Consider the following 25,308-nt stretch of genomic DNA (forward strand, 5'->3'; position numbering starts at 1 on the left):
AATTTGTGTTTTTATTTTTTTTTGTTTCTCCATGGAAATGACTGCAGGACATCACAACTGAAAAAAAAAACTCAACAAGACATTTATTATTTTTATTTAAAATGCAGCAATTTTTTAAAACTGTTTTAAAACACTGCCACTCTGAGGTGGCTATTAGTGCAGGTTCCCATGTAGTTACTCTAAAAGCTATTGAGATTCTTCCAGCTGAGAAAAAGAAAATCAGTTCTAACACTGAATATTTAAATGTTAAATGTAGCAAGTATTTACAGACCAGGCTTCCTGCCACAGTAGCCATACCATGGGCAGAGAGAAAGGAGGAATGTTCTCCTGTTCTGAGGTAGTTGAAGGCTTGAACCACTCTCATCCTCTCAACCCTTTTTATAGTTTTCTGTGGACACCATTCCACCCCTCCCTGCCCTAAAAACAGATGCAATTCTATTGGCATTCAAGTTATAACAGTTACAATTTTGTTTGGCAAGATGCTCAACTTCTGAGCCTAATGCTGAGCTCAATGAATATCCAATCACTAAAGGATAGTGGATAGTAAACAGGATTAGTGCTCCTCTACTCCATCTGGCCAACTGTGTACAAACCCAGCATCTGAATAAACACCACACTGAGACTGAACCTGCACCTATATGTTCTGCACTGCAGTGGATACCACCTTATGTTCTAGGCACCAGTGTATCCGTTATGGTGTTACTCATGGTATAGCAATGACACAGATCCCTTGGGGCTCACTGTAGTGCCATTGCAGGACGATTAAGCAGGCTAGGCCTGTACATGTTTAGAAGAATGAGAGGTCATCTCTTTGGAATGTGCAAATTTCTTAATGGGCCTTACCAGGACACGACATTTTCTCTGGTTTGGGTATCTAGAAACAGGGGCCACCTTCGAAACAAGGTGTTGACCAATCAGAGAAAAGAAGAAAGATCTTCATCCAGAGCAGGGTTGAGAACCTGGGGTCTCAGTCTGGGGTCCATGGCATAAAAAACCTGGGAACCCCTGGTCTAGAGGGTGGCGAATTCTCAAAATTCTCTAATGAAGATGGCTGTAGAGGCTTGGTTGTGAAGTTTAATCAAGACAGAGGATTTGTGGACATGAAGGGAACCAAAGGATGTGGAATTAATGCAGGAAAGTGGTACAGAATTAAAAGATCAATTTATAATCTTAAGAAATTGTGCAACAGGGAGGAGAGGCCAAATGGCCTACTTCTGCTTTTTGTATTTTTATCGGAGCCTGTCTCTCTGTAGAAATCCCAATTCAATATTAAATAGTGGCCCAAAGTACTTGCGACAAATGAATTTTTCAGACCCGAACAATGTACAAAGTCTATTTTAATAATTTTAACATTTAATTTCAATAGTAAATCCTGTGGAAGAAATTTCAAAGGGCTTGGGTAAGTATCTCCAATTCATGAATAAATTAGGATTTCTACATGTGAATTAACAATAATATTTTGGAGTTGGTATTCTACAAACCTGTCCAACTCGGGAATTCTTATGTACAATGATAGATATCAAAACATTACTTCAAATCAATGAAAATTGCAATGTTTCAATATACTTCACACACCCAAAGACCATCCAGATATGTACATTAATAAAAAGTTGAGGAGGAATTCTGACAGATATTTTAAAACAAAATCAATGGATCAGAATTCTGGAGGAAGGTCCAATCAGATTCAACTAACTCTAGGAGGAGCCCAAGCCTTCTACAACACCGAAGACAAGGAGAACATCCTTAACAGGGAGAACATACACAATGCAAATAATATTTAGCATAATAAACCTATAACATTTACAATTTCTTCAGCAATCTGCCTTTACAATCAGCAAGAACTCATCAGCTCTCACTCACTGTTCCCAGACACGTGCCTTTTAAGCTATTTTATGGCCTATTCCTTTTAAAGTGGAATGGCACGATTAGAGAGTGGTTAGATTCAAGGCCTGTGTTCCTTCACCCCGTCACAGTGAAGGGGAATGGCGGCAGTTCAGGACTTATAACTAGAATATATGGTTTAGTTGACATGGCAAATTGACTGAACTGACCATGATTAATGGTCACCATGATTGCACAGTTAGTCTATGGTGTGAAAGGCAGCAGTGAAATAGGCTTCTACATTTCCTTTACATCTTTCTTGGAAATGTCAGAAAACAATTAACACCTTCTTTTGCTACAGTGGGATGGGGTTGAAATTGATTCAAAGGAAAGGCAAAGATTCTTGAGGGGAAGCCGAAGAACATTACTAGTTGTTCCACACTGAAAATCCCAATACCAACCACAGTAGCGAAAACCCTTTCAATTTCTTACTAAATTAAATCTTGGGTGAAATCCAAATTACCTGCTTGAAAATTGCCACCAAAAAAAAAAAAAAAAAATCAAACTTTTAAAACCCTAACTATCTACTTAATTTTCTTAATGTCTAATAATGTCCCACCAGCCACGGCCACACAGATTTTCATATCTTACCAGGAAGCTCAATCATGATGATACAAGAATACCGATGCAACAAAATTCAGCCATTTTCCCTGATAAAGTGAGATTAGCAACTTGGCATATGTGGTCTTTTGCAATCAACACCTTCACCACAGCAGACTTAACAGCCTTCAAACACTGCTAACAAACAAATCATTCCAACACCCACTCATTTTAGAGAAGCCAGTGGAATTTTTGTCCTACGCATTTACAGTGCAAATATCCCTTCTCACTCAGTGCTCCAATCTGTTCAGCAGATGAGCAGTAGTTCCTCTAACTGCATTCTCTAGAAAAATCATATATATTTTCTGGTTGAAAACCCTTCTATCTCACCCTCACCCAAGGTGATCTATAGTCCCCCAGACTTGTGGGACTCATTGAGAACAGGCTGCAGGACAATGAATATTACTACCTCACCAGTTGACAATGTTCCCATGACCAAGGCTTTGGTCTTAATAAACTGGTTATGTGCTGTCCACTACACTCCTCTAAGGGTGGACTTGTGCGTTTAGCATCAGGCCCTTGGCTGGTAACGATTACAGAATGAAGGACACGAGACCCTGGTGCTTGGGTGGGTTGCTGGGGCGAATGGAGATGTAGGGTGTGAGGTGGGGCAGGTGAACACCAAGGGGAGGAAGATGATGCTTTTGTGTAGGAAACTGAATCTTGGAGTTGGGTGATAATTGCAAGGTTAGTAGTATTTGTTGGGATTACTACTAGGAGTTCTCACTTACCTGAAGCCTCTCAAGTTGTCCTAGAAGTGTTAGTAATCGCAGCTCCACAGAAACACTGTCCAATTGGACCTAAAGAGTATCAAAGGGAGCACTGCACAAAGAATGACACCCTATGCATCACTGACAGGGAAGCTGTTTCCACATTGTAAGGATGCTAAATAATAGAACTGCCTGGTTGAATTTTCCAACTGGCCTGATTGATTTGAGCAGAGAGTCAACAACTATTTATTGCAAAACCCTGGAGGAAAAAAAACCTTGCCATCCTTTTTTTAAAAATAAAACTTCATTGTCCCAAGACTTGAGCTCTGAGCTATGACCCTGCAGTGCAACACATTCATTAGGCAGTACAGGTAAGATAATTTCACTTGTCATCTGAAAGATGGCAACTTGTTTTATTCCAATCCTTCAGTGAAGTTAGGGAGCAGAAGAACTGTGCAGATTTGAGCAACAGAATTAGATACAAAGAACTCCATTGATTCGATAGTTATTTAAAGCTATCATGCTTAATTGATCAGTCAGAAGAAGAGCTATAATGGATACTTGACAATGGCAAAGACCTCTAGAATAACCTTCAACAGCCAACAGACCTTCAACTCAACACTTCAGAGGCACTTCCTTTATTCCACCATTGCTTGGACCCCAACTTTTGGAATTCCACTTAAAGCCTCTCCACCAACCTTTCCTCCTTGAAGACACTGCCTAAAATCTAGTTCTACAACCAAGCTTTATTAGCTGCCCCATTCTGTTTCTTGGCATCAAACCTCATTTGGTAACATACTTGTGAAAAACCTTGGGCCATGTTACTATGTTAAAGGCTTCAATAAATACAAGTTATTAAAGGCACAGGTCCACAATCCCTTATCTGAAATTCTGAAATCTGAAAACCGAAGTTTTTTTCGTAGTATGGAACGTGTCGTAACAAGGCTCATTTGGTGCACCAACAGCTGACGTCGCTCAGGTGTGACGTGGCAGCACTAGCAGAGGCCACCAGACGTCAGTTGTGGCTCAGCACTCATGATGGTTACACGTGCATTTGCTGTTCGCTGATATTTTGTGTTCACTGTTGACTTTGTATTTAATTTCACTGTGAAAATGTCAAAAAGAGCTGCAGATACCCCTGCAGGTAAGAATGAGAAAAATAGAAGGAAGCATCTATCATTATCAATAACGTAGAAAGTGCAGAAGCTTGATCGTCGTGTGTCTGTGCGGCATCTTACTGAAGAATATGGTGTCGGAACTACCACTGTATATGATTTAAAGAAACAGAAAGGCAAGTTACTGAAGTTTTATAGTGACAGTGATGACCATAAATTAATGAAAAACAGGAAAACACTACATAGGGCAAAAAAATGAAGATCTTGACTGTGCATTGATTGAGTGGATTAGACAACGAAGAAGTGAACGTATGCCAATGAATAGCATGTTGGTCATGAAACAAGCTAAAATATACCATGAAGAACTGAACATTGAAGGTGACTGTCAATATTCAGAGGGTTGGCTGCAGAAATTTAAGAAGCCTCATGGTGTAAAATATCTTAAAATCTGTGGTGAAAAAGCTTTTGCTGATCATGAAGCAGCTGAAAATTACATTGACGAATTTGCCAAGATAATATCTGATGAAAACCTTAGCCATAAAAAAATTAACAATGCTGATGAAACAGCTTTGTACTGGCGGTACATTCCTAGAAAAACATTAACAACGGCTGATGAGAGAGCACCAACAGGCTTTGAAGATGCTAAGGACAGGTTAACTATTCTTGTGTGTGCCAATGCAGCAGGCACACACAAGGTGAAGTTGGCAGTGACTGGAAAAAGCCAACATCTGAGATATCTGAAAGGTGTACACAATTTACTTGTGCATTATTGTGCAAACTAGAAAGCATGGGTAACCCGAGAAATGTTTTCTGACTGGTTCAATAATCACTTTGTACCAGAGGCACGAGCTCAATGCAGGCAAGCTGGACTGGAAGAAATCTGTAAAATTTTATTGTTCCCGGACAACTGCTCCGCACATCCCCCTGCTGAACTTCTTCTGAAAAGTCATGTTTTCGCAACTTACTTGCCCCCCAATGTGACATCTATATTACAGCCTTGTTCAAAGAAATGCTGAACATTGACAATGATGCATCTGTTGTGCATTCCTTGAGTGATGGGGAAACTGCTGAAATGGTGTTAAATACAGATAAGCATGAAGATAGTAGTGATGATGATGACATAGTGAACACAGGTGAAAAAATCCGCATAGACGATATGGTGAAAATGTGTGATCGGTTAATTGCTGGCCTTGAACAACATGCATTTATCAGTGAGCAACAGATTACGGCAGTTTACTCAGTTAAAGAGAGATTGCTTAGACGTAAACCTATGTTAATGAGACAGATGACACTTGAAGAAGTCGTTAAAAACGCCGTCTGTTGTACTGCTGCTTCATAACTTGAGAATCCTGTTCCTGGCCCACCAGGTACCTGTACGTATTTAGCTTAGTCTGAACCTGTATATGTCCTAGAGTATTTACGTTCTACATTTATTCCATAAGTCATTTACCATGTGTTTGATTCGGTTCGTTTTAAGCTGTATATTTTTATGTTTTATTGAATGTTTTTGTTGGAAATAAAATGTACTAGTGTATTTATGGTCTATAATTATCCCACTATTTCATTTAACAGTATATTACTTTATAAATAAACTGTAATAGTATTTGTAAACGACCACGGATCAGGAAAACTCGGAAGTTCTCTCTCCAGCACTCGTCTTTTGAGTATATACAGACTTTTTTTCTTGTCATTATTCCCTAAACAATACAGTATAACAACTATTTACAATAGCATTTACATTGTATTAAGTAATCTAGAGATGATTTAAAGTATACGGGAGGATGTGTGCAGGTCCAGAGCTCCCCTGGGTCCTAAAGTCCATCCGCATTGAAACAGATTAATTATAAATTTTCTGAAATCCCAAAAATTCTGAATTCTGAAATGCAACTGGCCCCAAAGATTTCAGATAAGGGATTGTGGACCTGTAACTGCTTTCATTCAGGGTGATAAAAATATAACCAATGGATATAATTATGTATTTTTAAAACACTTCACAGGATGCTGGCATCACAAAATCCAGCACTTCTTCCCCAATGCAAGTTGCTCCTAAATTGAGTGTTTTAACAAGGCCATTTCAGTGAGCACTTTTTTGGTGTGGGTTTCATTGAAGGCCAGGTTAGAAAAAGTCAGTGAACAGATTTCTTTTTCAAAAAAATCGTTAGCAAACAACTTCGGAGTTTCACTCACTCATAGTTTTTGATTTTTTATTTTTAAATACAGATTTATTTAATGTAATGTTTTTAACATCCCCAGCAATTGTAGTGGGATTGATGAACTTGGATCACTATTCCATGTCTCTGGAATACTAAATCCAGTAACTATGCTACATTATTCTAAGCACCTTGTTAACCACAAAGCATGCTCCTATTGCGAATATATCGAATTCCTGTTGTACAGTCTCAGCATGATGCATTCTCCACCTGCCTTGACTGTTTACCCTGGTAGATAGATCTAATACTGCTCAAATTACATGAAATTTCTGAAATAAAACTAAGGAACCACATCACAAATGTGATCTTCATTACTGTGTAATTTAATAATACCAATGCCCGACCTTCTAATTGTCCTGGGGTTACCTATAAACCAACAGCTAAGGTATTTTTGTGAGCATACGCCACCAGGTCCCTGAAGCAAAGATCTTGCGCAACCAACTATCTACCGACCAGGATGTGTTAGGGTAAACCATATTTTTGCTCAGAGTAATTGCTAGACAAAGTGGACAGTGAAAGCAGTCACACTGGTTAGCAGTTTGCCATGAGCTTTAATTATCCTGGAGCTTTTCTCTTTATATCACAGTGGCTTTTAAATAAAGAGTGAAATGGACAGCAGAGTATGGTCATAAGTTAAGTGTTGCCCTTTAAAGGGGAGCATCCTATATTAGCTTGTTTTGTTTTTCTAGTTGAAGTTCGCCTTCTTTTACACCTTGGGTGTCAGTCTTTGTGTATAGTTTTGCACTGAGTATTATATTTATATGTGTTACTATGAATTTCTGCAAAAAAATGAATCTCAGTGGTGACATATACTTATATGGATAATAAATTTATTTTGAAATTTGACCTTTGTCCATGTGAAAGGCGCCTCCATTCTTAACCTATCTTTTCATTTCTTGGTGTCTAAACAGCCTGACCTATTCTAGATTATCGTTTTTAATCCATTAAAAATTTGAAAGGAAGCTCTCCAAGTATGCAGGACTGGTCAGCAACTGTCAGCAGGCTGGATGGAGAGCGAGGTGTCTCCCAGTGGAGGTTGGTTGTAGGGGATTCGTAGCCCGTTCTTTAGTTAGGGCCTTCAGCATGTTGGGCATCGAGGGAGAGAGGAAGAGGAGAGCCATCCGCAGTACCACCGATGCGGCAGAGAGGGCCTCAAGATGGCTGTGGCTCAAAAGAGGGGAGCCATGGAGTCATAAGTAGCTAGCCATCTGGACACAAGTTGGGGTCTGATCAGCCCCGGCTGGGTCACCTGGAGGAGGTTGTATGATGTTGAAAGATCCGAAACACCCGATGATTCCAGGAACATCACTGAAGATGTGTCCAGAAGCATCAGTAGATGTACGTACACAGCAGTCCCACCCTCTCCACAATCACCACTTCTGGAAGTGGGAATTATAGTCATACATTGCCTCATCAAAACCCACTGTCTAGGATGGGGGAGATTGTCAAGTCCAAGTCACATTTTATTCCTTCATCACCAATGGATCAAAATCCCCTAGCCAAACAGCTCACTATACGGGCTACCATCACCTGCTCAAGTCAGTTGGCAATGGCCAATAAATTATGTCTTGCAAATGATGCTCATATCCCGAGAGGGTAACAAAAATATTTCACCTTTAGATTTTTATGTGTTGATAGAAACAATTCCTGGACAAATACACAACAAGCACTTCCCAATTTTATATATTTAATTTAATCCCTCATGAGATGTGGGTCTCACTAGCGAAGCAAGCACTTAATGCCCCTGGACCGAGTGCCCTGCTAAACATTACAGAATTTTGCCTTGAGTCAACTATATTGTTGAGAGCCTGGACCGAAATACAGCCCAGTGCATGTAAGGATGGTCACTAATACACCAGACAGACTTTTTGACAAAATTCTATAGTTGGAAGCATTGGAAGCATTATCAACATATTTTTTTCACAGAATTATTTACGTAGATATCTGGCTAGCTGCTGCAATGGGACTCCATCAACAAATATGTCTACAATTGCAGGCATCACACTACTGAACCCATAGTTAGGGCTACATAAGTTACAGCAAAAAGTCTTAAGATTTATAAGGGATTTTTTTTCCTTTATGCTCTGCTTGATGGATCAATGTGGTGGCTGCCTTCTAGCCTACTCTAGCAGACTTACTAACTCAGATACAAAGACACAGAGTTTACTGTGAAAAATGGGCAGGATGTTAAATCAGATCACTTGTCCTTTTACTCACAATTGACTGTGGAGCACATTTGAGAATATAGTGCAAAACACTACTTGATACTGGGGATTTTTCATTGCACTCTACTGCCACGAGAAACTTATCAATATCTTGGTTTGAACAGTCCATAGACACGCTGTCTTTTACAGAGTTCAGTGTCATAGAACTAACCATCCTTGCAGGACACTTAATTAAAATCCAAGTATTGTAAATTTAGGTCCTTTTTTTTAAATAGCAGAAATAATTAAGACTGAGTAGTGTAGAATTAGTTGTACTCTAGTTAAAAAGCATGCAAAGAGTTTTAAAAAAATTATTAATCTGAGAAGCAATCATTTCTGGAGTGATAAAGACAGCACCATAAAATAACACCAGCTCCCCAGCCCAAATAGCAAGGGGAAGAAAAAGAAAGTTTATATACATAGATCAATAATGAATAATATTTCTTTTGTATGTGTTGCATATTTTATAATTATATATACATATACCTTGAGAGCATTTTCGCTTCTGTGCCAGTAGCATACACCTCAACATCAAATGCATTCATCAGGAAACTTTTCATTGACTACAGCTCAGCATTACTGTCATCCTCTCGAAACTGATCAGTCAGCTTCAAGACCTAGGCCTCAATAGCTTTGTATGCAACAGGATCCTCGATTCCCTCACTTGGAGACCCCAGTCAGTTGAGATTGGCAGGAACACCTCCTCCACAATCTCCCTCAGCACAGGTGCAACACAAGTCTGTGTTCTTAGCCCCTACTCACAGTTATATTTATGACTGTGAGGCTAAGCACATGTCCAATGCCCCTATTTAAGTTTGCTGATATCACTGTTGTTGGCCAAATCAAAGGTGGTGACAAATTAGCATACAGGAGGGAGACTGAAAACCTGGCTGAGTGGTGCCACAGCAACAGACTCTTACTCAATATCAGCAAGACGAAAGAGATGATTATTGACTGCAGGAGGAGAAAGCCAGAGGTCCATGTATCAGTCCTCATCAGGGGATCAAAGGCCAAGAGGATCAGCAACTTTAAATTCCTCGGTGTTATCATTTCAGAAGATCTGTCCTGGGTCCAACATTTAAGTGCCATTATGAAGAAAGTGCCTCTACTTCCTTAAGAGTTTACGAAGATTCGGCATGACATCTAAAGCTCTGACAAACTTCTATGGATGAGTGAAGGAGATTATATTGACTGGTTGCATCACGGCCTGGTATGGAAACACCAATGCCCTTTTATGGAAAAGCCTACAAAAAGTAGTGGATAAAGCTGAGTCCATCATAGGTAAAGCCTTCCCCTCCACTGAGCGCATCTATACTGAGCGTTGTTGCAGGAAAGCAGCATCCATCATCAGGGACCCCACCAAACAGGCCGTGCTCTCTTCCTGTTGCTACCATAAGGAAGAAGGTACAAGAGCCCAAGGACCCACACCACCAGGGTTCAGGAACTATTATTAACCCTCAAACATCATCTCTTGAGCCCGAGGGGTTAACTTCATTCGCCCCATCACTGATTGTTCCTTTAACCTATGGACTCACTTTCAAGGACACTTCAGCTCATATTTTTTATATCTATTGCTTATTTATTCATTCATTCATTTTCTTATTATACTTGCACAATTTGTTATGGGTTTTTGTTTGCACTTTTTTTTGTCCACTCTGTAGATGTGGCCTTTCATTGATTCTACTATGATTCTTGTATTTAATATGACTGCCTGCAAGAAGATGAATCTCACGGTCAATGACATATATGTACTTAAGATAATAAATTTACTCTGAACTTTGTACAAGTCTGCCAAGCTTAAAGTCTAGTTTAGGAAACCACGTTCAGCATTGGCAATGCCCATACTCATTGCTGGTACTGTATAATTAGTAGCAACATCAAGTGCTAAATAAAAACTGATAGTGCAGTAAAATGGGAGTGATGTGGTAATTAATTTGGGAGGGAACAATGATCTAACAGCAAAACTGACTCCTCTGACAACCTTCCAAGATGGAGTTCCCATCATGGTGATGAGAATAGATTCTCTCTTCTTGAGCAGTGGGACCATTCAATGACTTCCATCTAAGATGATACTTTTAAGGCTGGCATCACTGCTTAAAATAATAACGACCAGTAAAAAGTCTGTGAGCAAAATTATTTGGGCCATTGAGATCTTACAGAATTTAGGTTATCTTTTCTACATGCAAGTCTGAACCTCTGCTCTTTTCACTCAATGGCAATCTAAATTGGAAATGGCTTCATCCGTGGTTGTGCTCCTTAATCCAAATTCACAGACATCAAACAGCACTGTCAACCCGAGCTGATACCATGCTGTTGTTATGTGAAACATTCTCCCTAAATAACAGAACAGACTCAAAGGGCTGAATGGCTTAATTCTGCTCCTATGTCTAATGATCTCAAATTGCAGCAGCAAATCAATATGTTATATTTATTGGCAGGAATGTAACGATTTCCTGTCTCTCCGAACATTTAGCATTGAGCACACACTGATAAAGGCGTAGGGACTGTAACTCTGACATGCTTTATGAAGTAGAGACTGAAAGCAAAGAGAGAATTAAAAATAATTCTCATGACATAATGAAGTATTTCCCCTCCAGGGTGTGGAGGCTCTGCCCATGCCAAGCAGACTTTTACCACACATGGATAATAACATGCTCGCCTGGACTGTGTGGGAAAATGCCGATGAGGCTGTCATCCTTCACTGACATTCCCTCATTTAACCAGCAGTGACTTCCCTGATTCAGTGCATAGAAGCAGGAAATCCCAGAGCCACTGTGAGTGACCTTAGTTGTTCAGCCACTGTGCTCTGACGACGAGAGAGAGACAATGCCCAACAAGTAACTGCTCCTGAAACACTCCTACAGAAGCAGCTTAAGTGCTTTGCTGTGTTAACACTGCCAATCGTCAGAATTTCCCCATCTAGTTCAGAGACAGAACAAAGGAAAGTTCACCAAGTGCAGTAATCTTTCACACTGGATCAAGTAAAAATTTTAACTTCGTTGCCACATCATCCTGCCCCCTCCTACTTTACTGCTTCTTTTGGGGGGGGGAGGGAGCAGATAGGATTGTTTCTGGTTACGTGTGTTCGGTGAGTTGCACAGAGTTCTGGCTGATGGACAAAGGCATTTGTTTTAAAGAGGGGAGGGACAGTAGAGTTGGAAGGGAGGTGGCAGCTTGTTTCCCCATGAGAAACCTTCTAGCCCTCTTTCTAAATTATTAGTTATAATCAAAACAGAAGTAACAGAACACGGGAAAGCACACCTCCCACACAGAAGCACACAGTTGGGACTGAAAGTTGGAAGAGTTTTGCTTCAAAAGGAGTAAGGCCATTATATCCAAAATGCTACTTATATTTACCTTTTTAAACAAAGCCAAGGACACAAAATAAAGACAAATCTGATATCCAATGAGTCTTGCAAAAGTTGCACAACCAAGAGACAATATTCTTTCTGTTAGCCTGAGCATGGTAGATATGACAGAACAATTCTCCCTCTCTCTCTCTCACACACACACACACACACACACACACACACACACACACACAGACTTCGACATGGGATCTATGTGAGACATGGGAATAGTGCATTATAACATATGGATGCTTAACACAGGAAACTCTACAAGGGAGCTGATCAGCATGCATGACACCAGTCATCACAACCAATCAGAAATAGTGAAACAAAAGCCACAAACATAGCTTTATGTAATTCCCTACCCAAAATATTTTCGCCCTTCAGCATAACCAAGTTCAATTCTTGTTTCTTCTGATCTGCTCTTTTGACAAAAATTAGAAAATGTGTTCTATCTAGGATAAATCACACATTTTGAAGACAAACATAAAATCTTTCAAACAATTTAGGATCCATTTGACCCACTTTTATAACAGGATTCTATTGCCTAATTTGGTCAATGTATTCCCTGTGTCCCAATTACACCCTCCACTCAAGAGGAAGGAGCCTTGCCATAGCCAGTTATAGGGAAGCCTAGTGTAGCCCACGGTGACCGCAGTCACATTTAATCCCTCGCACAAGCTGTTCCCATCAAAAAGATCACAGTGGAAACAAAAGGAAAAACTTATCCTTGTAAGTTCAGGAGTCCAACAGTGCTGGGACCACAAAACTCAGCAGCGAAGGACCTTTCCTTTGGCCTTGCAGACAATGTTACAACCCGCGGAAGCTGGGATGATCACAATGATTGGTGTAACAAAACACCGTGCTGAGCCAAGTGCTAGGGAAATGTCAAAAATATGGATGTGTATACGTCACCTTTCAAAGTCTCGTAAATGAACACATGGAGGGCTAACATAAAGAACACAAGTCTCTTCAGTGATCAGCTCACAGTTCACAGTAAAATCTCTTAGTGAAGGCAATGACAAGCGTTGCATGCAGCTAGGAGGTTTTGACCAAGTCATACACATAAATGTGAAAATCGTCATCAAACTTGATGAAATAGACTGACGGTTTGGCTTGCACTTGGTGAATCACCAACCCCGTTCTCTTTGTGCCATCTTCGGTCACATACTCCACTTGCTTTCCCACGAGACTTTCGATCACTTCGCCAGGCTCAGTCGGCAGAACTTGCTTGTTCTCTGTCACAACAAAACATGCAATTAATACTTCACCCAATACAATTTGTACTCTTAAACGCCTTTTTCAATAATTTACAAAAATTACTACAACAATTGTTGATTTTCATCTCCAGTTATAAGACATTCAAATTAATTGTAGAGGCTGTGTACTCTACACCAGGGGTCCCCAACCTTTTTTGCACCACAGACCGGTTTAATATTGACAATATTCTTGCGGACCGGCCAACGGGGGGGGGGGGGGTGTTCAAGTTCAACAGTGCGTGACAGGGAATGAGGAAAAGTGCAGCTGACTCCTATCCTTTCATATCGCCAAATCATATTGTTTCCTCGTGGCACGGTAGCACATACTTTGCGGCCTGGTAGCACATGCTTTGAGGCCTGGTACTGGTCTGCAGCCCGGTGGTTGGGGACCACTGCTCTACACGACTCCCTCATTGAAGTACCCAGTCTTTACAAGAGCAGGTGAGCCTTGATATCATATACCCAGTGAAACTTTACTACACTTTAAAGCTTTCCATTATTTATGTACAAGGCATGTCAGCAGTGTGACGAGATATTGCTCTCTTCTCAGCTCTAACTCGATTCATGAACTCAACACCATTGAGCACAGAGCAACAGAATTCTCTGAACACTATAACCACTTCCCTCAATATTCACTCCCCTACAAAATACACTGCAGAAACCTATGAAGCATTTCATAACCATATAGGAGGCCACCATTCACCCTTGTAGAGTCATCCCTTTCCTGTAAACTATTTTTTTACATGCCCATTAACATCTAGCACCCACTTACCAATTCTCACAGCAGGTACCTACACTGGTACTAATTTAAAATAACTGAGTAATCTAAAAGCCAACACTTTTTTGGGCAGTCAAAGGAAACTGGAGTACCCATGGGAACCAACGTAGTTACAAGAAGATCATGTATACTATGTACAGATAGTACTGGAGGGCAGAATTGAACCTGGGTTGTTTGGAGCTGTACGAGATCTGCCACTATACCACTTTGACATCAGTACATCTCCAACCCATGATTTCTACCATGTGAGACCTAACGTATGAGCCTCTCCCACCGTTCCCAAAAGAGTGTTCCATGCACTTGCCTGAGTTTTAAAAAAATTATTTCTTACATTTCCCCTGTACTTCTCGCCAATCATCTTAAAATCATGCCTTCACATATTAGCCATTTCCGCCCTGAGAATAGTTTCTGGCTGTCCTTTCGATCTATGCCTCTTAGCTTACACACCTTTATGAAGTCACTTCCTATCACCCACCGCTTCACAGACAAAAGCCCTAAGCTTGCTCAAACTATCCTCATAAGATATGCTCGCTAATCCAGGAAGCATATTGGTAAATCTCCTCTGCATCCTCTCTAAAGCATTCACATCTTTCTTATATTGAAACGATGAAAACTGAACGCAATACCCCAGGAGTGGTCTAACCAGGGTTTTATAGAGCTCCAGCATTACCTTGTGGCTCTTGAACTCAATCCTGACTTTTGAAGGCCATCACACCATACACCTTCTTAACCACCCTATCAATTTGTGTGGCAGCTCTCGGAGATCTATGGGTGTGGACCCCAAGAGCTCTGTGTTCCTCCACACTGCTAAGAATTCTGCCATTAACTCTGTACTGCCTTCAGGTTCAACCTTTAAGAAGTATCACTTCCCACTTTTCCAGACTGAACTCCATCCGCCACTTCTCAGCCCAGCTTTGCATCCTATCAATAAAATGTTGTAACCTTCGACAACCTTCCACACTATCCACAACACCAACAATCTTCATGTCACCTGAAAACTTACTAACTTATCCATCCACTTCCTCCTCTAAGTCACTTATAAAAATCCCAAGAAGCAGGGGTCCCAGAACATATCCCTGTGTAACACCACTAATCACTGACCTCCTAGCAGAATATACCCCCATCCACTCCATCTGCCTTTTGTAGGCAAGCCAATTCTGAATCCTTACGGCCAAGTTTCCCCGGATCCCTTGCCTTGACTTTCTGAATGAAGGTACCATGAGGAACTTGGTTAAACATCTTACAAAAATCCATATGCATCACATCCACTGCTCTATCCTCTTCAATTTGTTTTGGCCACTTCTTCAAAGAATTCATTCAGGCTTGTGAGGCACAACCAGCCCCTCACACAGCCTTGATGACTATCCCTAATCAGTCTATGCTTTTCTAAATACTCGTAAATCCTGTCTCTGAGAATCCTTCCTAATAGTTTGCCCACCACTGATGCAAGGCTCACTGGTCTATAATTCCCAGGATTATCCCTGCTACCTTTCTTGAACAGGAATAATTATTTGCCACCCTTCAATCTTCTGGTACTACCCCTGTGGCCAGTGAGGACATAAAGGTCATCGCCAAAGGTACGGCAATCTCTTTCCTCCCTTCCTGTTGTAACCTAGAGTTTATCCCAACTGGCTCCAGGGACTTAGCTATTCTAATGTTTTTCAGAAGTTTCGGCACATCCTGTTTCCTAACATCGATGTGCTCTAGCATATCTAGCATGTCCCAGAAGTGTTAGATTTCCAAGTCAGGATGGTGGGAACAGTTTGCAAGGGAACATTTAAGGCAGCTTTTCATCATGTTACTCAAGAGCAATAATGGACCGACAATATAAGAAACATCATTGGACACTAATGAATAAAGAGAAGAAAAACAAATCACACATATAGTAAAAGGCTGCTTCCCAACAATTGGTCCCTCTGGTACTTTCCAGCCCATAATTTGACTCAACTGTTGTGTAAAATCTTTAATCTACATGATTTTAAATTAACTTTTCACTAGTTTATTTTTTACACATGAATAAGACGATTTAATCACATTTTCTGATGTGTCACTTCTGTCCCACTTAAGTGGTTGTATAGCACATTGCTGTCTTCCCTTTGGGGATAATTATAAATATTTCTTAACAATAAGCAGAAGCAGAATTGGAAGCTACTTGGAGAAATGTGGGTTGATTAGCGAAAGCCATTGTGGACTTATTAAAGAAAATGTAGGTCTAACTAAATAACAACACGAGATGTTGCAGATACGGGAATTCCTCCAGTATTTTGTGTGTGTTAACCTAACTAAAAAAAGTTATCTGAAGTAAGAGACTGTCAATGAGGAAAATATAGTCCATGTGAGATATTTTATATATATATTGATTTCCAAAACTTACTTAAGTCATATAATAAGCTTGAAGGCCACTAAATAAAAAGGGTACCATAGGAGTACACATATAAGTTAGCCCAAGTAACTGGAAACATAGCAATGAAAAATTGTTTTCTGACTGAAAACCACTCTAATTGCAATCTTCATATTAAGTAGCTGCATCAGATTCGATCACAGCCTCCCTGTTCCCCAGGAGTCTGTACAAGGACCACTGCTTTCATCAACATTACTCCACTTCTCACCGATCCCACCGACTAAAGCGTTGAGGAAGATTGAAACAGAGATGAGTGTGAAAGGTGAGCGATTGTTCAGTATCATCAGCCAGCCTCTTGCTTGCCGCTGCCGGAGCAAGGTGTCTGCATCTGACAGTCTCTCTCACCCTCCAGCTCATTGTTCCTGAAGGAAGATTCCTGCATTCGAATGGTCTCTCTCTCTCTTTCCCCCCGATGCTGTCAGAGGATGGTACCAAAGTACTGAGTCTGCAGTTTGCGGATTGGACTAATGAACACCGAGCTCAACTGAATATGCACTCTTTTCATTTTGTATTTTATTTTCCGTGTTTTCGCTCGTTCTTTCTTGTTGCTGTTTGCATAATTTGTTTTTGTGCGCGTGGGGGGGAGCTGATGTTCTTGTTACCGTTTGCACATGGGGGGGCTGATGTTCTTGTTACCGTTTGCACATGGGGGGGTGATGTTCTTGTTACCGTTTGCACATGGGGGGGTGATGTTCTTGTTACCATTTGCACATGGGGGTGGGGTTGATGTTTTTCTGTGAACGTGTTCCATAGTTGTTTTTGTTTCATGGCTGTCTGTGGAAACGGCAAATCTCAGGGTTGTATACTGCTTATATACTTAGATAATAAGGGTACTTTGAATCCTTAGACTATATATTGATTGGGACTTGGCTGTACAAAACACAATTTCATCATCTACCCAGGACACAAACTTTGAAGATTTATTGAACTGTATGGAGCTGAATTATGGGCTCCAAGGAAATACAGACAGACTGTAAGAATCAAAAAATGGGTAGCAGATACAACTTGATGCTAAGAATGTGAAGTGTTACATTATAGTAGCAAGAGACAAAAATAAACATGCCAGTTCAATTCTAAGAGAGGTGCACAAACAGAGAGATTGGGGTGCATATGCAAAGTACGTTGAAAGTGCCAAAGCATATTGAGAAAGTGGTTAAAATAGAGGCATTATGCACAAGAGTAAGGAAGTCTTTAAAAGGACCCAATCACTACTGGAGCAGAGCCCAGTTCTGGGCTCCACACATTTGCAAAGGTGTAAAGGTTATGGAGAGAAAGTGAATGAGATTTATTCCGGGGATAAAGGGTCTTGTGTTGTGACAGACCAGAAAAGCTGTACTTATTCCCTTTGAAACACAGAAACTGCAAGAAGACAGAACATAGAACATTACCAGTAGATTATGTATTGCATTGAACTGCTGCTGTTAAGTTTACAAATTTCATGTCACATGCCGGTGATAATAAACCTGATTCTGATTCTGACTGCAGTATTGTGACGATCTTTAAACCTACTTCAAGATCATTTTAATGCTTCGCTCCCACATAGCCTGCTATTTTTCTTTCATCCATGTGCCTATGTCTAAGAGTCTCTTAAATGTCCCTAATGTATCAGAATCAGGTTTAACGTAACTGGCATATGTAATGAAATTTGTTGTTATGCAGCAGCAGTACACAAATATATAGTTAAATAAGCAGTGCAAAAACAGAAAATAAAAGTAGTTAGGTGGTGTTCATGGGTTCAATGTCCTTTCAGAAAACGATGGCAGAGGGGAAGCAGCTGTTCCTGAATCATTGAGTGTGTACCTTCAGGCTCCTGTATCTCTTCCCTGATGGTAGCAATGAGAAGAGAGCATGCCCTGGATGATGGGGGTCCTTAACGATGGATGCCATCTTTTTGAAGCTTTGCTCCTTGAAGATGTTCTGGATGCTGAGGAGGCTACTGGCCATGATGGAGCTGGCTGAGTTTACAACTTTCTGCAACTTATTTCAATCCCGTGCTGTGCCCGTCATCGCTGCCTCCCCCCCCCCAAGCAGATGGTAATGCAGCCAATCAGAATGCTCTCTATGGTACATCTGTAGATAGTTGGTGACATACAGATTAAGGCATCCGTTAGTCTTACGAGACCATGGATCTGTGCCTGGAAAGTCTTCACTCTCCAGGGCGCAGGCCTGGGCAAGGTTGTATGGAAGACCGGCAGTTGCCCATGCTGCAAGTCTTCCCTCTCCACGACACCACTGTTGTCCAAGGGAAGGGCATTAGGACCCATACAGCTTGGCACCAGTGTCGTCACAGAGCACTGTGTGGTTATGTGTACTTTGTCCTTGCTCAAGGACAGAACACGTTCCCTCGGCTGGGGCTTGAACTCACAACCTTCAGGTTGCTAGTCGAATGCCCTAACCACTTGGCTACATGCCCACACAAAAACTCCTCAAACTCTTAATGAGATATGTCTGCTGTCATGTCTTTTTTGTAACTGATATGTTGAGCCCAGGATATATCCTAAGATGCTGACATCCAGGAATTTGAATTTGCTTAACCTTTCCACTGCTGATCCCTTGATGAGGACTGCTGTACGTTGTCTCGTCTTACCCTTTCTGAAGTCCACAATCGATTCTTTGGTCTTACTGATGTTGAGTGGAAGGTTGTTTTTCCAACACCACTAAACCAGCTGATCTATCTCGCTCCTGTACTCCTCCTCTGAAATTCTGCCAACAATAGTTGTGGCGTCAGCAAATTTATAGATGGCATTTGAGCTGTGCCTAGCCACACAGTCATGGGTGTAGAGAGAGTAGAGCAGTGGGTCAAGCACACATCCTTGAGGTGCGCCAGTGTGACGAATTGTAAGGATGATTGTGTTAAACGCTGAGCTGCAATCAATAACCAGCAGTCTGACATTTAAGTATTAGTATCTGCCTCTACCACCACCCCTGGCAGTGTATTCCATACACCACTACTCTCTGTGGAAATAACCTCCCTCCTCCCCATCTTCCCCTCTGATATCCGATTTCTGAATGGACATTGAACCCATGAACACTATCTCATTACTTCTTTTGATTTTTATTTTTGTACATATTTAACTTTTTATATTTTTTTACAGTAATTCACATTTTTCCATTATTGTATATTGCATTGTACAGCTGCCACAAAGACAACAAATTTCACAACATATGCCGGTGATAGTGAACCTAATTCTGATTCTATACTTTCCTCCAATCACTTTAAAAATATGCCCTCATGTTCTAGCTATTTCTGCCCTGGGATAAAGCCACTGGCTGTCCACTCTATCTAAGTCTCTTAAAATAACCATGAAAACTAGAAAGAGAGTGCATAGAAAATAATACCATTCTCACTGGTGGAGGGTTCGAGCACCAAGGGACAGAGTGAAGTTGACTGGTAAAGGAAGCAAATTGAGACAATGAGAATTCTTTATTACACTGAGTAGTCAGGTCTAACATGCACTACTGGGGATAATAGTGGAGGCTGGTTCTATGGTGGGCATTCAAATAGAAGCTGGACATTTAATCAGAGGGGCTGTAAGGAGAGTGGAACAACTTGGACTGGTTTTTTCAGAAATAAACTGACAGGCCAAGCAGCTGTTTCAGTGCTTTCAACCATTCTGTATTTCTGCGAGCTTCTGGAGAAGTAGTCCACATCAGTTTTACCAGTGAATAAATGCACACCATGTTGCATTTTATTGTTAGTGAGATTATAAACCTTGGCACTCAACTCACTGCACAGAAAAATCTCAGGATTAAATCTTGGATCAAAGGTGCCTGGTGATGTTTATAGCGGATAAAAAATAGAGAAACCACTTGCCCAATACAGGATAAACAAGTTCTTCCCCAATGCACCAAGTGCCTTCTTGTGACTGTGCAATGGTTGATGATATGAACGGCACATCTCCCCATCGTTCGTTCACTGCATCCACTTCAGCTCCATCTGCTGCAGAATCCCCCATTCACATCCTCAGTACCTGCAGACCAAGCCAAACGGAGGCACTGAAGACCTCCATCTTCAATAAACCAGCTCAGCTGGCCAGATTGCGTCCTGCGCTATACACAGACAAACACCTGGGCCATCGCTCAAAGCTTGCACCTATTTCATGTAATCCTTGTACACAAGAACTGGTTAACAATCTGGAAAAGTAACCATGATTATTTTTTTTAAATCCTTCCTGTGCCATCAAGATTAGTTGTGCAAGGCTATTGGAGTTATAGAGTACTACAGGCACTTCAACCCATGTTGAACTATTATTCTGCCTAGTCCCATTCATCTGCACCTTGACTGTAGCCTTCCATACCCCTCCCATCAATGTACTAATCCGAATTTTTCTTAGATATTGCAATCAAACCCACATCATCACTTCTGCTGGCAGATTGTTCCACACTCCCACAACCCTCTGGGTGAAGAGCTTCTCCCTCATTTTCCACAGAAACATTTCACCTTTCACCCTTAAATCATGACCCCTACCTCTAGAGGGTACAAGCGTCTCAGGACTCGCACCACCAGGTTCAAGAGCAGTTGCTACCCCTCAGCCGTCAAGCTCTTGCCCACAAGAAAATGAATCTCAGAGTTGTACGTGGTGATATATACGTTAAAAAAATGATCAGTGCTTTCCCGCGTATATGATGAATAAAGTCTTCTCAGGCTTATATAACATTAACTTTGAACTCAATGGAAAATGTAGGCTGGCAGGCACCAACCTACGTTGCCTGCCCAGAAACTGACCCTCCGCACTGGAAATGCATTTAGTGAAAAGGGTGACTCTGAGCCACTGCCTCGGATATATTAACTCTTCAAACAGATTTGTAGTGAAAAATCTATTTTTATAAAATATATTTAATCAAAAATACCAGCAAAGAGAGAATAGATTGCAGAGAAGTGAAGGAATGGGATTGATGGGATTTCACTGTGAGCCAACATGGACATGAACATAGATGGGTGAGTGACCTCTTTCTATGTTGTAAATGAGAATATAAACAAGAATTAGAATTAGGGGGTCCCATTTAAAACAGAGATGAGGAGAAATTTTTTTAGCCAGAGGGTCGTGAATTTATGGAATTCGTTGCCACATACAGCTGTGGAGGTCCGATCATTGAGGGTGTTTAAGGAGGAGATTGATAGGTATCTAATTAGCCAGGGTATCAAAGGATACGGGAAAAAAGCCGGAAATTGGAACAAGATGGTTGAATAGTTCAGCTCATGGTGGAGTGGCAGCAAAACTCGATGGGCCGAATGGCCGACTTCTGCTCCTTTGTCTTGTGATCTTGTGAATTAAAATATAAAATAAAGCAAAATAATTTATGCTTTCACCTGAACTTACCGTCTTCCATAGGATTGGGACTCTGTTTCTGTTTGTGCTCCAGCCCTCCTTGGAATAAGGCTGAGGGTCAGATGTGAGGTGCTCATTGTTTAAAATGGATGTGTGTCTGCCTGGGAGTTATCCTGCAAGCAGCATCTCCTCAGCACCTCTGTGTTTTCCCGCTGGCTTCAGTGGAGAGTCCAGTGGAAGATCGGAAGGTCAGAGGTGTGAGAGGTAGATGTCTGATGGCCAATCGCTCCCTGCCCATCATGCAAACTTCGCAGTAGTGTAGTACTGAGCATAATGCTTTACAGTACCAGCGACCTGGGTTCAATTCCTGCTGTTGCCTGTAAGAAATCCGTATGATGTCCCCATGACCATATAGGTTTCCTCCCACAGTCCAAAGACATACCGCTTGGTAGGTTAACTGGTCACTGTAAATTTCCCTGTGTATTAGGCTAGGATTAAATCAGGGGATTTCTGGGCAGCACGGCTCGAAAAGACTATTCCACTTTGTATTCCAATCCATCGATGAATAAATAAATACAACTTTGTTTTGGCTCTTTGGATTTCGGTGCTTAATTCACACCCATCCAACTTTGTTATCTTTGGTTCTGCAGCACTGCAACGACGATACTCCCTACACATTTGTTCCTCCAAATTTCTCAGATTATATTTTATTTTATCCTCCAATTAAGTAAGGTGACTCTCCACCATATTTCAACAGGTAATGATTACAGTCTCTGCAATGCGACTGAAATGTGCAGATAACACATACTACTCTGTGGGAATTCTCTAATTAATTTCCTCTTCCTTGCTAAGGATAACCAATTCCCTCTGCATTGCTGCTGCAAGGGCAGGTCGTTGAATGAACACCCAAGAGCCGGCAGTTCATGTGTGTGCTTTGACACTGAGCTATTTTTGATGAATATAACCAATTCTGATCCTCTTCTGACTCTCAGGTAGACATGCGCGCACTTTAAACTGTGAGCCACTAGGGAGCATCCAAGAGCACAATAACTGGGGGCTATGCTCTTCCCAGCCAGTGCTGTAACCAAGATCAGAGAATAGAATACAGACTGTGGCTGCAAGCTGGAGTTTTCCTCAGAGGTACACTACTCATCTCTGAATCCTCCAGGCTCCATCTTCAACTTAACTTTTATTGCAAAACCAGCTATGTTTATACAGTATTTTTTGACATGAAGGAATTGCTCATTCCCAAGATGGGGTGATTTTTTTTTTGAGCAGAGTGACCTATACCCTCTAGAATATTAGGAGAGTGAGAAAAGATCTCATTAGAATGTTAAAAAGAAATGAATGAGTTCTGAGGATAGATGCCTGGGACCGGGGTCACAATATAAAAATAACGGGTCAGGCATTCAAGAGGGGAGATGAAGAAGACAGCAAATCTTTGGAATTTTCTGCACAAGAGAGCAGTAGAAGTTCAATAGTTGAGCACATTTCAGAGACCAAAAGATTTTTGGATGCAAGGTTAGTGCAGAGAGCTCCACTGAAGTACGCAATCAATCATGATCTTACTAAATGGTGAAGCAGGCATGAGGGCTTGAATGGCCGACTCTAGCTTTTCTCTTTTCCCAGAAGAGTTCTTGCTGGAAGGCCACATCTCACTGCTGCCCTGCTGAGGTTTTAGGCTTTTCAATAATCAGGTTATCTGCAAAGTGCAACATAGCTAAGGGCATTACGACAAACAGTACCAGGAGTTCATAGAGAACACCACAAACCCAACACCTGAGGAAGATGCGTCCACGTTTTGGAGCAAGTTCAGTTTATTTCGCACTAGCAAAGAGTGACCCTGTGGGATGCCACAGGACTGAGGCCCCAATCAGCTTACAATAATATCCACACAAGACAATAAGAAATAAGACAGGCCAACTGACCCATCAGTCTTCCCTCACTTTTCAATAAGATAATGGCTGATCCAGTCTCAACAACACTTTTCACTCCCATGTCATCTGACTCCCTTGCAGTTTAAATCCTTGTTAGTGTACAGTATTCAATGGCTCAGTTCACTAGGATGGAGAATTCCAACCACCCCACCCCGGGAGAAACTGATACCCATCGCTCTCTCTGAAGGTCATCTCTGTTCTGAAAGTATTCACCCAAGTTCTAGGTAACCCATCTAGGATAAACGTTTTGTCAACATCCACCCATCAGTCTCTCTCAGTATCTTGCAGGTTTCAATAAGACTGCCTCTCACTCTCCTATACTCTGAAGAGAGCAAGCTTAACTTATTCAACCTTTCTTAATAGTTCAGTCTCTTTATTTGAGAAATTAACCTGGTGAATTTTCAAGGCACTTCCTACAGGCAGGCACATCCTCCTTTAAATATAGAAAGCAAAATTGTGCAAGGTACTCCCGATCCTATCTCACTAAGTGCCTGCATCAAACCTTTCCGTTTCTATACTCCATAACCTTTGTGATTAAGGTCAACATTCAAGTAGCACAATCTGCGTCGTGTAGACTGTAAGTTATCAAGGACAGTGATGCATTCGAAAACTTCACTCTCCCTTACCCAATAAGACTATGAAGGAAACCAGAGTAGTTAATGGAAGATTCACAGAACATAGAATACTACAGTTCTTTGGCCCATGATGTCGTGCCGACCTTTTAACCTACTCTAGGACCAATTTAACCTTTCCCTCCTACATAGCCTCCATTTTTCTATCATCCATGTGCCTAAGAGTCTCTTAAATGGCCCTAATTATCTGTCTCTACCACTAGTAAGTTGTTTCACATATCCACACTCTATGGAAAAAAACGTACCACCGACATTACCCCTATACTTTCCATCAATCACCTTAAAATAATGCCTCTTTGTTTTAGCCATTTCCACCCAAGGAAAAAGTATTTGACTATCCACTTGATCTATACCTCTTAAAATCTTGTACGTCTCTATCAAATCACCTCTCAATCTCCTTTGTTCCAAAGAAAAAGGTCATAGCTTGCTCAACCTATCCTCATAAGACAAGCTCTCTAATCCAACCAGCATCCTGGTAAATCTTCTCTCTACCTTGTTAAAGCTTCCCCATCCTTCCTATAATGAGGCAACCAGAACTGAACACAATATTCCAAGTATGGTCTAACCAGGATATTTATAGAGCTACAACATTACCTCATGGCTCTTGAACTCAATCACCCAACAAATGAAGGCCAACACAACACACGCCTTCTTAGCGACCCTATCAATCTATGTAGCAACTCTGAAGGATCCATGAATTTAGACCCCAAGATCCCTCTGTTCATCTACACTGCTAAGAGTAACACTGGAATGACACTTGAGGACTCCAGATTACATCCAAACTGCAAATGTTTTTCACTCAAAAAGTAAAGAGATCTCACAAAGCAACTAGATAACAGTAACTTTATTTTATTGCAAGCAAAGCAAACATTATAGTTTCAGGACATCTTAACATGGAGCCTTTGTTGGTTAAGGTTTTAACAGAAATCTTTATAGTTATTTTGACCTATAAAACAAAAAA

General features: G+C 41.1%; 1 protein-coding gene across 2 annotated transcripts in view; it reads right to left on the reverse strand.

Moving 5' to 3' along the window:
• Positions 1-25,308, reverse strand: part of LOC134337471 (spindlin-1-like) — a 130,198-nt gene continuing 104,890 nt past the window's right edge. For both annotated transcript variants that reach the window (XM_063032510.1, XM_063032512.1), the window contains exon 5: positions 1-13,308. In XM_063032510.1, the coding sequence (XP_062888580.1) occupies positions 13,109-13,308 (200 nt within the window). In that variant the 3' untranslated portion in view covers positions 1-13,108. The remainder of the gene's footprint in view (positions 13,309-25,308) is intronic.

The sequence above is a fragment of the Mobula hypostoma genome, chromosome 24 (genome assembly GCF_963921235.1).
Source record: "Mobula hypostoma chromosome 24, sMobHyp1.1, whole genome shotgun sequence".
In the NCBI taxonomy this organism is placed as follows: Eukaryota; Metazoa; Chordata; class Chondrichthyes; order Myliobatiformes; family Myliobatidae; genus Mobula; species Mobula hypostoma.